We start from the raw sequence: 19110 nt of genomic DNA, 5'->3' as shown, positions 1-19110 counted from the left end.
AGGAATAGACATTTAATGCCAGCCCAGATGGAAGGGGGAGGAGGGTGGATGCATATGGAGAACACTGGGGTGTCCAGCCGCAGGTGGAATATTTCAACCCCAGGGGTGGCAAGGTGGCTTGGAAAGGGAAAGACACATGCTCTGAGAGGCTTACAGTGGAAATGCACATGTGAGGGTCGCCTAGAGGACGTACTATGCACACGGAGACACCTAGCCAATGCACAGTCAATAGACACTCGCGTCGACGTCAGCAGTGCTGGAGGAACTCAGGGCTTGAGGAGGAAGCTCACCTGAGAAAAAAATATTGCACATATCCAGTCCGTGGAGCAAGAGAAAACACCTGAGAGGGTCCGGTACTAGCTGGTTGAAGCGAGAACATGAGAGGACACAGGCTCCACTCGGAGATTCTCTGGCGAATGTGTTGGGTGTTGCCAAGCCTTCAGCTCTGCAGATGTCTGTTAGCGAGGTGCCATGCGCTAGAGCCCAAGAGAACGCCACACTCCAGGTGGAGTTGGCAGTCATACCAAGGGGGCACGGTCGACCTTGCTGCTGGTATGCCAAAGCAATGGCGTCCACTACCCAGTGAGACAGCCTTTGCTTGAAGAGAGCCTTTCCCTTCAGCTTCCCACCATAACAGACAAAAAGCTGGTCTGAGGTCCTGAAACACTGTGTTCTGTCTACATAGGCGCGGAGGACGCATACTAGACAGAGCAGTGCCAAGGCTGGGTCTGCCTCCTCCAGGGGCAGCGGTTGCAGGTTCACCACCTGGTCCCAGAAGGGAGTGGTGGGAACCTTGGGCAAATATCCCGGCCGGGGTCTCAGGATCACATGAGAGTAAGCCGGCCCGAATTCCAGGCACGCTTTGTCAATGGAGAATGCGTGCAGGTACCTCCACCCACTTGATGGAGACCAGTGCAACCAGCAGAGCTGTCTTAATAGACAGGAATTTAATCTCCACTGATTGCAGAGGCTCAAAGGGAGCACTCTGCAGGGCAGTTAAAGCCACTGAGAGGTCCCAAGAGGGAATGAGAGGAGGGCGAAGAGGATTTAGTCTCTTCACTCCACTCAGGAACCTGACAATCAGGTCGTGCTTCCCTACGCAGTTACCTTCCACTGTATCATGGTGTGCGGCAATAGCGGCAACGTATACTTTGAGGGTGGAGGAAGATACCCTTCGCTCCAACCCATCTTGAACAAAGGAAAGCACGACACCGATCGAACATCTCCAGGGGTCTTCTCGGCAAGAAGACACACCAATTGATGAAAAGGTTCCACTTCAACGCCTAGGCGTGTCTCGTGGAAACTGGTCCCAAATCAGCTGAACCAACTGGGGATGGAGTCGCCATTCTCCAGGACCACAGTCGTCCACAGTCGGTGGGGCAGGAAAGCGGAGGGACCGGTCCATTTTTATGTAACTAACTTAAAAAAATGTATGTACAGTCTTGAAGAAAAAAATTGGATGACTGACTTGTAAGACTAGTCTTAGCAGTTTATGCAACTTGCCACAGATCTGAATCAGGAGTGTCAAGGGAAACCCACGGGGCTTCCAAGAATGGACCTGGGGGAATCCCCAGAACACTCGTGGGTTGCGTCACTAAAGAGCGGGGCATTGTCCACGGACAAACATTCGGCGATTTGTTCCACACTCAGGTCACCCTTGGCACCAGCCGAAGTACCACCTCTCGTATGGGTGTAGATCGGGGTGTGGATGAGGGGACTCTCTCTCTAATGAGATCATTGAGTCTACCTTAATGACACGATGCTCATGTTCCCTCAGAGAGAACATGAGTCATCCACAAATCTCACAGATCACTGCACAGATCAGCAGGCAGTGTGAACTCGCTGAAGATCGCTGTAACACCAACACCGGAGAGTCACTCCTCTCGTAGAGTGAAGTCAGAAATGGTTGTGGAGTGAGGAGAAACTCTTGGCCAAAGACCTATGGCATTTCTTTGCCATTGGCACGTTTTGTAATACTCAAAGTCGATTCCCCATTCGTCGATAACCAATGCAAATCGGAGTGACAACGAAAGGGAACGATGTGATTCCTAACAAATGAGAAAAGGACAGTCTGTGCCATCTAAAGTTTCATGCCAATACTTGGTATTGTTTAATTAAACAAAACAAAAAGTATAGTCTAAATAAAGAATGAAAATCGATGTGAAATAAATATATATATATATATATATATATATATATATTTTTTTTTTTTTTTTTTTTTTCCTGAAATTATGTCTGTTCTTCAGTCATCATTTTTCTGTGATTTTCTGTTTTATGTTTAGTAGAAGAACATTTAGTTTAAAAACAGTAGGAAAAAAAGGGTAAAAATACTTGTCAACAATACTTGAACTGTGCATGATTTTTGTCTAATTATGTGATGATATTATTTCATTTTATTTCAAAGATTTTCAACACTGTCATTTCCACCACAGAAAGCTATAAAACAATGTATACTTTGAGAAGACATTGTAGTGGAAATGTTCATATGAACTGAATGACAGAATTCTCCATGTCATATAATGTTGGTAGACTAACTTATGAGAACGTGTATGCATATGTGTTTGCATATGCATACGTGTATGCATATGCATAACTTTTTATTACATTTTTTTTTTTTTTTTTTTGCAGGGAGGCAGCGAGTAATTTCCTGACAGCTCTTGGTCAGCAAAGGAAGAGCAAGAGTAGGCAGCTTTCGCATCAAGTTATGTCTGGAAACATCTGGGCGGCCCTGCGGATTGCACTGTCCATGCTGGACCAGCCGGAGCTTTTTCAAGCTGCTAACATAGGAGACCTGGACTTACTCATGAGAGCTTTTAACCTGGATATGTGAGCGAGAATACCCTTTAAACATGGCAAATATCCAAAGTACTTTATGAAAAGAACTTTGTCAGAAAGCATTTTTTTTCTCGCAGAGTACCTTTACATTCCTGAGAACTGATGGCTGGATGATACAATTTGAATAGGTTTGCAAATTGCACATTTAGTTTACGATTATCCTAAAGAGCACAATGCCTGGAGAAGATTGTACTAGTATGCCTTAGAGAAAATATCAGCTTGACCTGCAATGTAACAATGGGAATCGGAGGACAACTTGAAAATTCCACAATTGATGAGAGGAACGCAGACTATTAATGTGCAAGAAGAATATTGACTTCACATCAATGACTTGATTAGACATGTACTGTACTCCGTAGACTTCATGTATTGGTTTAATTGCACTTTTTTATGATTTGGACTTAGTTCAACCCTCGATACTCCTCACCTGATCTCTGCTGCATCATCCCCTTTATTTCCTGGAGCTTGCAGACCTGATTAAAAAGCCTTACTTAATGTGCATGTAAAATAAATAATTAAGATGTTATTGGTATGATATCCGATAAAAGCCATTCCTTGCCATAAACTGACCTCTTGATATAACTGAAGAAAAGTCTATGTTCCATCAAGGTCTTTTTGTGGAACATACCACATCTTGAAGTGTTCTTGGACATAGCATTATTTTTTACAAAATTCGATGCAGGGAATTCTGATATACTGCCCCTCTTGCCACAATTATCAGCCTGGATTTGTCAGGAAAACAAGTGTCTCTGTTTTTGAAGAAAGCTGCCCAATATCTAAGCCAAACAATTTGTGATTGTTCACAGTTTTATACCCTAATACTGACGTTGTTACTCATACTAATTATTGCGGTTGCTCTCCAGCTTGCATGACTTGCCATTTTGCTCATCAGTGTGAACACGCAAGTGCTTAATGTTGCATTTGCGCTTCAAGAAAAGTCAGTTCATAGGTGAATGATTTTAAAATGCTATGCAAAACCTATAGATATTTTTTTTCTTTATGCATCTGGAAGCAGAAGAAAAGGTTTAAGTACGAGAAAGTACTTTTAAGTACTTTGCTTTTTGTGGTTTAAGGTGTAATAGTAGGTAGGTCTGATAGTCGATGGTCTATTTTACTTTATATTTAGTTTTTTTGTTTCTTTTTTAAAAAATTCTCCCTGATCCAGCTGAGCTTATTTGTAGCATCATATATTTTCATTATTCCCACACAAAGTGGAATAATATATTTATTTAAAAATATATATATATATATATCAATGAAAAAGCATGCAAAGCCATTCAAGCACCCATTATCAAGTGTTATTGTTATTATATTTATTTAATTACTACACTCTGTATTTATTTCATTATTCTGTATCCAAAACTATTTGAAAAGTCCTGTATATGCTCATCGATACAGTTAGAAAAGACTTGTGCTTTGTAGCCGAATGTTACTTTAGATACTGTAGATTCTTTCATGCCTGAGGCCAAACCTCCTCTTTTCTAGAACTTTGTACAATCTCAGGTGTGATTGTCTAGATGAATTCATGCTCCAGAAATACTCCTGATGTATGATCGCATGCTGAATACTTATTTTTGAATGCTGTAGATTTATTTATATGCATGAACTTGACATGCCTATTTTAATCTATACCCTTAATTTCTATGACTTATTTCTCAGTGTAATCACACAATTTTGCATTAAACACGCACACATATGTGTGTATACTGATCTGAAGAATACGCCATATTAACCGTAAAATGTCTAGAAATAACAAGCAGTTTTTGCAATGCAGTTGGTAAAATCTCAACAAGATTTACTTTATAGTCACTTATATTACTATTGCAATAGCCAGATTTACTAAAGCCTTTAGTATTAGAGGCTCGAATATATTATGCATTGTTCAGAGCTGTGTTTCTGAATTTGTACAAGCAAACTTTCTGAATGTTTGCCAAAGGTTTTAATAATTCTGGCCCAATATTTAAAAGAAAGATGCATATACAAAAGTTATCTTTTAAAATAAAATATTAATATTGTAATAGAGTTTGTATGTCTGGTTATTGTCATGAGAGCATTTATCTGTTATTTTGTTAAGGGACATGGTTCAATGGATCAAATCTCCTGTTTCCATACTGCCATTCCCAAATATGAAAATGGTAAAGATAAACAACTGTGGATTTTATTGAACAATCCAAACATCGAGTCAAAAGTATGTTTGAACAGATATTTGAATGAGGATTCCCACATTTGCCATGATTGTGTCTTTCTAAACAATATATGGATCAGAAAACCCATTTAAAAAAAAAAATTATAACAAACAAGTGGGCACGTTTGTGTAGTAACTAGAGAAGTGGCACACATTTTTTTGCAAAAAAAAGTTCAACAATAAAAACGTACCAATTAACCTTCAGGTCCATGAAAAACAGAACCCGCTAAAAATCAATAATATATTGCAAAATGTCAACTGACTAATCTCTGAGTTTTAGTGCACATTCTGGAAAAAAAAAAGTAAAAATAAATCAAGGCATGTTTGAGAAAGGTGGGGTAAAACATCCACTTTCACATCCAATATAAAGACGAAAAAGAGAACAGGAAGAAGAGAGAAAGAAAGAGAAGTAGGAGGAACTGGGTATATGCATTCAAAGTAAGAAAGAGAAGGAGAGAAAGAGTGAGAGAACCTCAGATGGATACACCAAGAAAGACATGCACAACACGAGGTAAACGAACACGGATTTTCCAACATAACAGGTAGTGCCCAATAGAAAGAAACATGACGGTACAATCTACAACTGCAACATCCAGTTGAAATACATCGAGATGAACAGGCCCCACCTCAGCCTGAGCGAGATCAAAACAATGATTATTAAACTTTAATTCAGTACTCGCGCTGAACGTGAGAAGAACACTTGCTGAGAACGCATTCTGGTTTTATTTAGGAATGACATATTTCTTTAGCAAATAAATGAAATGGCAGAGCCAGGTTTGGCAGATATGTCATACAGCTTGAGAGCTTAAGATTTGGTAACACTGAGCACCATACATACATGTATCTGAGATAATTATCTATGAATAACACTGCATATAATTCTGATCTATACAGTATGACATCACATATTGCTTAAGTACGGGATAAAAATAGTTTTACATTCTTTGAGACTGGAAATAAATGAAACAGAACGACTTCAAATGCATTCCAGTCTTTAAACTGCTAAGATATGATCAAAGTAAAGCACTCTGAAATTTCATGAATATGAGATATTGGTGCATTTTCTGGTCAGATATCAGACTTAATGAAAGCTATCATGGACCTAAAGTTGAATGTAATAATATTGTACAAACTTATATTCTTAAAGCCATGCCAATAAATGAGGCTCAATGTTCTTATATTAATATATATATATATATATATATATAAGTTTACTTCTGCTGAATGTATGGAAACTTGACAAACTTTTGCTGTTAGGGAAAACCCTGAAATATAGATTCAGAAATCAGTCAATGATGCCATATATATGGATCAATCCAAATGCTAGAATATATATCTAGCACATATCTATCAGCAAATTAAGACCCTATATGAAACAAGGAACATAGTCCAGTATTTCAATAAACTTATTTTTTTTTCCCCTGTATGGTCAAAACATTACTTTTTTGTGAAATAACATTGTTACAGATCGATTGCAGTTTCATCAAAATCCACTAAACATGATCTCTATTTGAAATCTACACTGACATGCTTTTTATTGTTGTTTAACAACTAGGTAACCCAAATAACATGAAACTGAACTGCAGTGAGTACATTCTGAGATTCTGAAATGGCAGTAATAACATTTGTAAATGCAGGCACGTTATGTTTTCAAAAGAAGTACGCCTTGAAAATACTGTCAAAGGTGCTTTAAGTATTCAACGAGAAATGAAACAAATAATTTGAGAATATATTAGGAAAATAATCTGCATACTTAAAATTGCACACTTCCCAATGTACCGTTGAAGCAGACACAAGACGGACAAATAAACAAAACTCAGACAGACGACACGTGTTTCCTTGCTCGCCCGTTGCAGTGGTATTAGTGTCTGTGTGGGTTTTGGCAGGGTCTGAGAGGCTCTCTCTCCATCTAACAGATGTAAATGTTTCTCTAGTTTCCAGCAGTGTCAGTGGTGCCCCACACACCTCTCTGGCCAAATGGCTATGCATAAGGTTGTGAAGGTCCAGATCTAGCAGCTTGACAGGCGCCGGTAAAAGTACATGTAGCCCAAGTCTTTAGGGGGTCTCTCTGATAAACATACTTTGTGGTCATTGTATATCAACCATCTAGAAAAGTGAAGAAAAAAAATCTGTTTCAGTTACATCTGTTTATCTGTTTCAGTCAATATATATATATACACACACACACACACACACTAACAGCATTTATTAATCTTGTTATTAATAAATAATCTTTATTAATAATGTTACTAAAAATTTATTTGTTCATTGTTTGCTCGTGTTAATTAACAGTGCTATAACTAATGTTAACAAATACAACTTTTGATTTGAATAAATTATTAGTCAATGTTGAAATGAACATTAAGGGATAATGTACATCCAGCCGGTGGTTCTCTCAAAATAACCCCCACATGGTTATGAGGACCCCGACGTGAAGCGGACCCCCTTCAATGAGCCTGAAGGGTTCTTTTGAGAGAACCGCCGGCTGGATGTACATTATCCTTTACTTAAAAAAAATGCTGTAGAAGTATATTTCTTTGTTAGTTCATGCTAATTATTTTAGTTATCTAATGTTAACAAATGAAAACTTATCGTAAAGTTTTGTGGTTTTAACATTAGTACTCATTCTTAATTTTTTCATCATTTTTAAATATCTTTTTAAGATTTAAAAATGTAAAGGACTTTTTTCCAAACAATTAAATTTGATCATTTTTATTTTACATTTATTATTTTAATTTTATATTCAAACCTAGCCAGCTCAGATATGTCATGTGTTCTATCTCCAACTAATGAAGCAAGCCCTTGTTAGTTGCATCAGGTGTACTTGAGACAACACCAGTTTCGCAGATTTGTGCTGTTGTGATGGATTCTATTCAGGGGGTTGAATAATTTTGAGACTGCAGTCATTAAAGGTTGCAGTTTCAGTTGAATTTGAACCCTAACCCTAACCACATTTGTTGTGTTGAGCCATTTCAATTACTTTGTTGTTTGATTTACGTATTCATTGCAAACATCTGAAAGTCTGTAAATTTTGCCAATAAACCTGATTTGCAATGGGGCTTGAATAATTTCAGTTACAACTGTACATCATTGTTTGTTGTTGACAGGCACAAAACAAGTGCTCTTTCGATGTTCTCAGCAATCAGTTTGATTATGACATCCACAAAATGATAAGGTGTAAATAAATAACACATTATAATCAGCATACCTGCCCTCTTTTTTGATATGACACACATAATGACCAGACATTGTGGATGTTCCCATGTGACTGATGAAGGCAAACAATTCGTAACCTTTGAGAAAGAAAAGAAAAAAACAACAACAACAGCAGCAATGAAATATCTAACCAACAATGTGTGTACTCCTTAGTATGTGTTGACCCTGTTTGTTGAATTCAATATTCAGTGAGCACTTACGCCCGGGTCCGTCTCTGACACGGGGGCTGGACAGGTCCTGATCTGGAGACAGTGAGGATTCGCTGTGAGCATTGGCGTTTGAGAAGCTGTTATCGTTCGGCTCTGTGTCTGGTGTGTCTGACATAGCCTCACTCTCCTCCTCACAGTCTGGGTGTGTGAATATCCAGTCAAGAGCTCGCTCCAAATTGTTGTTCTATAGTCATACAAGAAGTAGAAGACAGACAAGATATGACCTCATGATACAGTAATTCATTTTTCCCATTGCCTTTAGGCTAAAAGACAAATACTTTCATCACTTGAGTAAACATAAAACAGAGACCAATTTTTATAGGTTACAAACAGCTTAATTGGACAAAAAACATGGTAAGCTTTAATTTCACAAGAAAACACTGAACATCAAAATTATATCCTTAGGCAAAGAGCCATTTTTAAATTGCTCAGACCAGACGAAAGTCCTTGATTTAACTGGGGTCATTCTAGCGTGGTCAAAAGACTCATTTAGGCATAGGCACTAATCTGAAATAGTGGCGTGATTCACTGCAAATGCCAGCACTGAAAGCAAATGTGGCCTGACGCCCTCATCTTTTCCAGGACAAATGTGAACGACGTAGGTTGAAGACATCCACTTGTTACCGAGCTATTATTGGCTGCTCCAGAAGCTATTTTTAAACACACATACATGCACAGACATGAAAAACACCACCACATTGTCTAAAACAAAGACAAAGAGAATTATTCAAGAAGCAGGAGGTCCTGCTGTGAAGTGCCATTTGAAATTTTCTTCTAGAATGATCATTTTTATCAATCTTGTATATTTAAGTTCAGTAATTTCACTTAAATTGCAATGAGGATGACCTATTAATTGTCATTAAAGTGAAATTACTGAACTTGAATATATTAGCTTGATAAAAATGCTCATTTTAGAAGAAAATTTCAAATGGCATTTAAAGGCTTTTGCATCTGAACTCTTCATATATATATATATACACACACACACACATTTAGTCAACAAGCTAATTTTTACTACAGCATGATCTCTGAAGAAAGTCAAAACCAATACAAACCACATTTCCTTAAAATAATAATAATAATAATAATTTATGAACTTTCAAACATACAGTACACGAGAAGGTTGTGAAGGTTAGCCAAGTAGTTCAACAGGAGAGCTTCTCCAATCTCACATGCTTAGTCGAAGAGCAACGAGTGACAAAACGGATTCTGAGATGCCAAACATGTTGCGTCTGTGTACTGTAACATGACAGAGTACGATAATATTCCTGTCAGAGAATCGCATCTGAAAATGTGAAGCTAGTAACAGTTCAAATCAGCAACATCCTTCACATGGGCGTCGATTTCGGTGGGGACGGTGGGGACGGTGGGTACGTGTCCCCACCAGATTTCGTCATTTTGCGCCCACCACTTTTGGAAACATTAATGCACGGATGTACCATATACAAATAAAACATCTCCAGTTAACTAGCAGAGCATTCATTTAGTTTGCACTTAAATAAGAGATGTAGTGCTAAAATGTTTTGTTTTTGAACTCAAGCTGAGCGCTCGTGTCCGCTGCTATCAGTGTCATCATGGATACAGTGTTCTCTTGTGGCTCGACTTCACTCGCACGTTGCGGAGAGTCTCTCTTTTTTATTCCGGTGAAATTTCAAAATAAAATGCACAAAAAACGTGTCCCTGCTTGATATGTAACCAGTGATGAACATATTAAGTTTTGATGAGAGAAAAAAAACCTATACAAAGTGCAGATTAGAACCCGTAACCTCTGACACGTTTGGCAAAAGATCTACCGCTAGAACATTTAAGAACTCAAAAATTTTTTGCGGATCGGGTTAAAGAGAGAGGCTGCAAAGTACACTTCCTAATGCGTCTCTGTCCCCAGCATATTTCAAACCAAACTGACGCCCGTGATCCTTCTTACAGTGGCCCCAAAAAGTACAAGGACACTTTTGGAAACTTAAGTGTATGACCTTTTATCAAAACTAACTTGATCCATTTCTGAAATTACTTTTAACCAACTGGTCTCAAAATATTTTTTATTAGATGAATGTGTAAAATTCACACAGGCAGAGTACTAGCAGAGTAACCACAGGAGTACTTCATCATAAGGCAATGACATTCATATATTTAAGTGTGGCTCAGATGTCCAAATTCTTTTTCGTGGTCAATGCCCATGAAGCGAATGAGACAGGACACTCACCGTGGCTTTGAGAGCCTTGATTGTGTGATGTCTGGGGAAGCCCATGGAGGTGAGGATGGAGATGCTCTCTTCTGGAGGCTGGTTGTCCAGCGCACTGGTAGTAGGGAGGCTGGGGCTGAGCAGATCTGGTTCCATGTAAGCAGGAATTGCCAGAGGCTCGGCAAAATCTACAGTAAGTAAGATTCACAAGAGATATAAGTGCCTTGGTAACACTTTGTTTTACAGTGTCCTCCTTGTTACACATTACATGTACTTATAGTAATAACAGTAAATTATTCATAACTTTATGCAACCAACCCTAAACCAAACCCTAACCTTGACCCTATAGTAAGTGCATGTTGTTAATTAATATTACTCACGACTTAAATATATAATTACACTGTAACAAGGACACCTTACAATTAAGTGTAAACCAAGTATTATACATCACATACTACAATTAAAATATAAGAACACAAACAACACAGATAGTAGATGTAACACTAAGCAGGCAACATTATATAGTCCAGAGTGCAGATTTATTCACCAAATGTGCAGAGGACGAAAAAAAAAAAAAATCACACTCGCTTCCCTGCTGAGATTACAGATAAAGCGGATATTCAATGAACACGAGCCATGTAATCCATTCCCTGTAGTCTGCAACTAATCCTTTAATGTTCAAGATCAAATGCTGTGCTCAAACACACACAAACAAACTGTATGACAGCACCATGTTTGACCACTAGCAACTACAAAATGACCTGCCTCAGTCCTACATGAACAAACATTATAATTAAGTATAAAAGGTACTACTTTGTGACATGCCTATGGATTTTAGCCATGCTACTGTATATAAATCACAACCTCCAGTTCCTTAATGCTTCTATAGAAACTGCTGTCTGCTGAACATTGTTTAAAAAAGAGCAAATTGTGGATTAAATAAGAATACAAATTTAACATAAATATAATTTCATATCACATTTTTATTAAATATTTACTATTAATTAAATATGAATTAAAACTAAGTTATTGTACTATGCAGATATCTAAACAAAGAGGAAATGCAAGGTTTCTATTTTATAATCACATTTTTGCCTTGACTAATTATTTTTATTTGCAATAAGTAATAAGGCATGAAAAAGGTTTCATATTAGAATGATTTGTGAAGCATCATGTGACACTGAAGTCTGGAGTAATGACAGCTAAAAAAATCAGCTTTGACATCACAGAATTAAATTGCATTTTAAAATACATTAAAATAAAACAGTTATTTTAAATTGGAATAATTATTCACAATATTACATCTTTACTGTATATATGCATAAATCTATAAATATATATAAACAGTATATATGTAATATGCATATATCAACAGTATATATGTATATAAATATATATAAACAATAAAACTGTGATATTGGGGAAACTTAACTCAAAAAGCTTGTTATTTTAATGTTTTTGACTATAAACAGTTGCACATTATACATATTATACACACTTTTTGAATTAGTCAAGGCAAACAAGTGATATAATAAAAGGTATGAATAGGTATGTCTGTATAATAATTAAAGAAAGACTGTATGAATGGTCTGTATAATAATTATAGAAAGACTAAATTTATCAACTTTATAAAAAATATAAAATCAGGCATCGCAGATCCAAATAGTTCGACTTTTTATAATAAAAAAATGAAAAGTTAGGATTAATTTTTTTCTTTAGACTAGTCTTATATCACCTCCATAGTACTGAAGGATTTATGTAAGACTAAAAAAATCTGTGTATGAAGCTGTGTGTAACACACACTATATTCATAACCCCTGTCAGGAGTGAGTGACTATAGAAACAGGCCCAGCTGTAGCGGTGGAGTAGAAGTACGCCACACAAGTCCAGGAGATGTGAAGCTAATGGGGTTTGAACCACTAGGGATCCACTGGTGTGTATGTCTGAGTCTGTTTGTGATCTCAGGTGGCTGCTTAACTGGGGCAGGAAAGTGAGGAGAACAGAATTCCCAGTTTGCAGGTGACGCTGAAGTGTGTACTCCGTGTACTAGCGCCATGATAAACAGCAAGAGACTTGAAATAGAACCTTGTGTAAACTTCTTGTGTTAATCTACCTAAAATAAAGCAACTTAGATCTAAATTTTATTTGGATTAATTCATCGGCATGAACATTTTCCCATCAATAGTATGTTACGCTTTACGTCACATGTCTTTATCTTTGTGCCCAGTTAAGTGGCATGCTCTAAACATGAAATATTCCCTTGTGGCTGGAACCTAGATAATGAGCTTCACAAAGCGCACCAGATTTCTGCAGCTTATTTATCTTTAATGCAGAATAGACGGCAATTCATTTTGTCATTTATTTTCATTTTTAATATACTGTATGTATATTAATCACAGGTCTGTTATGAAAAAAAAATGCAAATAAAATATTTTATATATATAAATTGAAAATGTAAACAAATTTTGATTTTGATGGCTGCTATACACTCCAAAAAAGTTGGGACTGAGGGAAAATAAAAGTAAAAAGACTACAGAATATCCCAATTAAACTGTTAAACTGCAGATGAACCGGTAATAGGTGAGATTATCGTGTTTGAGTATAAAAGGAGCATACAACAAAGACTATGTCTTTGCAAGTAAAGATGGGTCATTCATGGCTCACCACTTTGTGCCACATTTCATGAGAAAATTGTTAAAAGAAAAATTCAAAAATCACATTTCTCAATGCAAGATTGCAAAAACAATGTGGTACATAATAATATTGTGAAAAGATTCAGGGAATCCAGAGAAATCTCAGTCTGTGTAGAGCGAGGCAAGAGACCTCTGTTAAATGTGCGTGACTTTCGAGCCCTCAGATGGCATTGCATGAGAAACCATCATGCTACTGTGTTAAATATAGCCACATGGGCTACTTTGGGGAGTACTTTGGAAAACCGTTGTCACTTAAAAGGTTAGTTAACCCAAAAATGAAAATTCTGTCAGTAATTACTCATCCTTAAATGTTGTTCCAACCCCGTGAGACTTTTGTTTATCTTCGGAACACGAATTAGGATATTTTTGATTAAATCTGAGAGCTGGATCACTCCTCCATAGGCTTCTTAAGGGATCGAAACTGGACCAAAAGTTATGAAAGACATCGTTAAAATAGTCAGAGTGACTACAGTGGCTCAATCTTAAGATTATCAAGCAATGAGAATACTTTTTGTGCGCAAAAAACAAACAAAAATAATGAATTTATTATTTATTATTATAATTCAACTATTCATTTCCTTGAAAGATGAGGATCAGTAATGACAATTTTCATTCTTGGGTGAACTAATCCTTTAAAGTCTGACACTGCATCAAGTAATGCAACTTAGAAGAAAGCTATACATCGGTTCAGAGATGGCGCTTATACATTATATATACTCATATGATACAAAACACTGTGAAAATGGGTGCTGTGGTCGGATGAGTCCACGCTTCAGCTTGTTTTGGGGAAAAACGGACATTGAGTTGAGTCCCAAAGAAGAAAGGACCTTGCAGACTTTCATCAGCAACAGGTGCAAGAGCAAACATCTGTCATGGTGTGGGGATGCATCAGTACAAACAGCACGGATGACTTGCTTGGATGACTTGCATGTGTAAGGTACTATTGATGTGGAAAAATTTTGATATTGGGATTGTACAGAGACAAATACTGCCATCAAGATGACATCTTTCCTGGGAAGCAAGACCATGCCAGGCCTCATTCTGCAGTTCGAAAACAGAGTGGTTTCTAGACACTCTACACCATAAAGTGGATGTGCTTGACAGATCTCCAGAGCTGTCTCTTGTTGAAAAGGAGGAGCAGACAGCGAACACCAAAGACTGTTGAGCAGCTGACTTTTATCAGGCGAGATTGGGCAAAAATTCCACTAACAAAACTTTTTAAAATTTGTATTCTCAATTCATTGTATTCTCAATTCATATTCTCAAAACATTTAAAAGTATAATTTAAAGTAAACATAAAGTAAACCCCAACTATTTTGGAATGAGTTGCAGCCATCAAACCATCAAAATCAAAATGTGTTTATATTTACAAAAAACTAAGTTGGTCAGTGAAAACTTTTTTTTTTAACATTTTGACAGTTAAATAAAGGTTAAAGAGAATTAACAAATCACAGATTATTGATTTTATTGTATTTTCCCAAATTTTCATGATTTGGGGTTAGAAATCCCATATTGTTCTGAATATAAGACAATGTTTTTTTCTTTGAAATGCATTTGAAAAAATGGGGTGATTCATATGCAAAATAACAGTGAGTTCATTTGAGTTAAATATCTAAAATGTTCCTTTTGGTGCAGCATGTAATTAGGTGATTCGGTCTTCTGCTCAATTAGACTTTCTCACACTTCGGTTCGAACAAAATGTCTCCAACCTTTTAGTCAATGAAGCTAAAATGGCAGATAAGTGAGTGTTTTTCCCTTGATTGCTAGACTATGTGACCAGAGCCATAGAACAAATAAGATGTCATACTTTTAATACTGTCTCAGCTGCAAGTTTTAGGCCATAACGAATGTACATTACTTACTATCTGTATATGGAACATTTAGTTGTTTTACATATTATTTATGTAATATATATATATATATATATACAATTATTATTATTATTTTAAGTAATGGTTTTACATGGAATTAGCAGAGGACACAAGGGGTATGCCTTAGTTCAAAATGTGTCGTTTCAGACAAGATACAAGGTCCTACCTGGCTCTTCCATGTGCGCTATTATCCAGTTAAAGGCCATCTCTGGCCCCATATTCCCAGTGTAGTACACTGCTTTCCGACAGGCTTCCAGAGGGAAACCCATCTCTGCCAGTTGCATTACGGATGATTCATCTATTTCTGGAGCTGAGGAACAGGTAAAGAAAATGGTTGTTTCAAATCAACATTCCACCACTAACAATAGATATACAGATATTTGAGGACAATGAAGCAGTTTATTAAAACTTTTATTATTGTTAATCGTGAATAAGTAATTTTGTAGTGCATGTGTACAATTATAAATAAATGGAATACATTTTTGTGCTTTTACAATCAAAGTGGAACTTACATTCCAAAGAGTTGTTTGTTGAAATGTCTAAATGCGAAAAAAAGACTTAGTTAGTACAGAGGAAAAGGGAATAATATGAAATTGCTCAATTTATAGCAGACTGTTTTGATAACACTGCATATTATATATATATATATATATATATATATATATATATATATAGTATACACACACACACACACACACACACACATACACACACACCATGAAAGAAGTCTTGTATGCTAATTAAAAATAAAATAACGTAACTTTGAAAAAAAAAACATATATCGTTTAAAAAGTAATTTATGAAGGGAAAGCTGAATTTTTAGCATAATTACTCCAGTCTTCAGTGTCACATGATCCTTCAGAAATCATTCTAATATGCTGATTTAATGCTCAAGAAACATATTATCAGTGCTGAAAACAGTTGTGCTGCTTATTTTTTTTTTATAATTTTTGTCAGGATTCTTTGAATTACAGTGTGACTGAATAAATTAATTTCTTTCTGAAAATTATATATATATATATATATATATATATATATATATATATATTGCTTACCCCAACATTTTTAATGGAATTAAAGGTTCTCACCTCTGGTGTCTTCAGGAATGACAATGGGAGGTGTAAGGTCAGGCAGTTCCTCTTCTCCTGCCTGTAGCCCTGTAGCCCGGAGGCGATTCAAGTCCAGGAAATCAGGTACATCTACAGAAATATCTGTAGCGCATAAAAAAACAAACAAAAAAAAAACGATGTGTACTATATTCTGATACATTCAGAACAGACTCTGGACATTATTCCTTTCCAAAAACCTCGCCAACATTTTTCTCAACCACAGAACCTCAAACTCTGATCCCAAAATTTCTCATGTAGAAAAGCAGTGTTACAGTACCCTCTACTGGACAAGGGAAAAGCCTCTGCTAAGCAAACATAACACCTTGAAAACTGATAGTCTTTTGATGCAGGCAATCACGATGCATTGCTCAACATGCACAACATGTGATGGTCTGAATTGCACAAGAGAGCATGTGATAGGCAGACACAGATGACAAACAAAAACATGACATTAATAAATCGGCTTTGACAGGAGCTGGATGGATTAAAAAATAAATGATCAAAGATATTGTAAATGCTTTGGCCAGCAACGTGTTACTTTACAACAATATAAAATCAAAATTAAATCAAGACCACTTGAATTTACACACCTAACTTTTTGGGCACCCAATCAACACCAAATGTGAACTTCTTTATCTGCACAACCATGTACTCCGGGAAAGATGTGAAACGAGAAGTCCTGAAGAAAGAGAAAGAGACAGAGCATAACTTTCACTAAGGTGATGTTAATATACTGTATATAATTAAGAAAATATATATCGTGTGCGTGTGTGTGTGTGTATGTATATATATACACACACACACACACACACACACACACACATACATACACACATTACATACATACACACATACATACATATAAAATTAAGAAAATAATAATTTATATTATAATTAAATAACGCATACAGTATAAAGTTATTGTCGATATAAACCCCATGATATTCTTCTAAATTGTGCAGAATGTTTTGCAAGTCATTCGAAGGTCTCAAAACCAGAAGCCTGCTTACTTAACTCCAGCCGACTTGGCTTGCAGCGCAGAGCTCCAGAAGTCTGGAACGTTCTCAGGCTCAGTGAAGGCTTGCAGACAGGCAGTGAAGGGGATTCGGGCTCTCACCGGCTCTGGAGGGGGCCGCATGTTCTCCTCAGCTTCCATTCGCTTACTCTCATATGTTATTAGCTCTTCTGTATAAACGACAAAACCATATGCAAACAAAACACAAATATATCTACCTGCACATTGATATAACAACATTAAACTTAAAAACAAATTAATTTTTATTCAGGACAAAAAAAATATAATTTGTAATAAATTAATCACATAGCTATATTAGATTTTATTGTTTTTTATTAGTCAGATCAGGCAGAAATAGCTCTTTAAAGAAATAACTGAACATTTAATGCAATGTTCAAAGAATCAGTTGTAGAAGGTATTACCTCTGTTGCTGGCAGCCTCCAGGGGCGCAGGAAGCTGCATAATGTAGTCCACTCGCTGTGTGTACCGCACTTTCTGTGTCTGACAGCACTGTACTCGCTCCTCAACTATGAAGCGAAACACATCGCTGGGGTTCTCTGAGCCTGAATTGTTCCTCTGAAAACAGCAAAAAATAATATTGCTTATAGAAAGTTTTTCTTGTGCTCATGGAAACACAGCTTTAATTTGGTTCCCTGTTCCCATTCACCTTTTCTCCTTAACTTTCCTGTCTACTTTTCAGTTTCATTAAAGGCAAAATTACATAAAAATTGTGGTCACACTTCATATTAGGAGGTCTAAGTACTATGTACTTTAAATGTTAGGTACAGTGGACTTATTGTGTTCAGGCAAAACACTTTTGCGGCAACTGAGGTGGGATACGTATAAGGTTAGGGACAGGTTTGGTGGTGAGTGTAGGTTTAAGCAGCCCGTTCTCATCCTTTAGCGTCACATAGAACGCTATATGACAAAACGGCGCTATACTACGCACATGGCACCCTTTATCATTAATATAACACGCGAACCCAAGTCGTCATAAATTCTTTAGCGTAATATGAGACTACCCTACCCTACCCCACACCTAAACCTACCCATCACAGCGCGTGTTATATTAACGATAACGGGTGCCATGTGCGTAGTATAGCGCCGTTTTGTCATATAGCGTTCTATATGACGCTAAAGGATGAGAATGCGTTGGTTTAAGGTTTTGTTAAGGGGTAAGGGAAGGGTCAACAATGTAATTATAGATTAAGGCTAATTACTAAAATTAATTACAGCTGTAATTAGAATCAGGTTTAAGTACAATGTAAAAACATGAATGTACACAATATGTGCATTATATCAAATAATTCAGTAAAATGTTAGCACATAGTAGTTTGAAAGATTTCTAATAAAATGGGACCAAAAGTTTTGTGGCAGCACTTGTCAAGATGAACAGGAATATCTGTCATTAACAAGCAAAATAATGACTTAAAAACACAACAATGGTAATATGATTTATAGTTCTTCAAACCGAATGGTAAACAAATCAACTTTCTATTTAAATTCAGACATCTTTAGGGACCGTACAGAATTAGTCCGTAATTAAGATCAACAAGGTCATCCTTCAGAGGTTTCGCTATTCTGAGGCCATACAGAAATATATGAGCCCTCCTCTATCAAGTCTAAGATACCAGAGACCAGTGAGCAGAGAACAAACCTGCTGAGGAGGTAGAAATGCACTGTAAAATCCCCTCACTGTTCACAGGCCTTATGCTATTTCATACAAGGCACAGCTGAGGGCAGCTACAAATAAACCAGACGACATTTCGGAGCACTAAATATTTCAAGGAACTAT

General features: G+C 36.7%; 2 protein-coding genes across 8 annotated transcripts in view; one reads left to right on the top strand and one right to left on the bottom strand.

The window, feature by feature from the left end:
• The window catches only part of pex5la (peroxisomal biogenesis factor 5-like a), a 104195-nt gene extending 99029 nt beyond the window's left edge, over window positions 1-5166 (top strand). For all 4 annotated transcript variants that reach the window (XM_039691696.2, XM_039691694.2, XM_039691695.2 and 1 more), the window contains one exon: window positions 2629-5166. In XM_039691696.2, the coding sequence (XP_039547630.2) occupies window positions 2629-2830 (202 nt within the window). In that variant the 3' untranslated portion in view covers window positions 2831-5166. The remainder of the gene's footprint in view (window positions 1-2628) is intronic.
• Window positions 5167-5724: 558 nt separating this feature from the next.
• Window positions 5725-19110, bottom strand: part of usp13 (ubiquitin specific peptidase 13) — a 34268-nt gene continuing 20882 nt past the window's right edge. For all 4 annotated transcript variants that reach the window (XM_039691689.2, XM_039691690.2, XM_039691691.2 and 1 more), the window contains exons 12-21: window positions 17738-17891; window positions 17311-17485; window positions 16891-16979; window positions 16280-16402; window positions 15704-15730; window positions 15358-15501; window positions 10649-10815; window positions 8437-8629; window positions 8229-8313; window positions 5725-7126 (exon numbers count right to left, since the gene is read on the bottom strand). In XM_039691689.2, the coding sequence (XP_039547623.2) occupies window positions 7030-7126; window positions 8229-8313; window positions 8437-8629; window positions 10649-10815; window positions 15358-15501; window positions 15704-15730; window positions 16280-16402; window positions 16891-16979; window positions 17311-17485; window positions 17738-17891 (1254 nt within the window). In that variant the 3' untranslated portion in view covers window positions 5725-7029. The remainder of the gene's footprint in view (window positions 7127-8228; window positions 8314-8436; window positions 8630-10648; window positions 10816-15357; window positions 15502-15703; window positions 15731-16279; window positions 16403-16890; window positions 16980-17310; window positions 17486-17737; window positions 17892-19110) is intronic.

The sequence above is a fragment of the Pimephales promelas genome, chromosome 8, assembly GCF_988280905.1.
Source record: "Pimephales promelas chromosome 8, fPimPro1.hap1.1, whole genome shotgun sequence".
NCBI classification, from domain to species: domain Eukaryota; kingdom Metazoa; phylum Chordata; class Actinopteri; order Cypriniformes; family Leuciscidae; genus Pimephales; species Pimephales promelas.
This window is presented reverse-complemented; position numbering and strand designations above follow the sequence as displayed.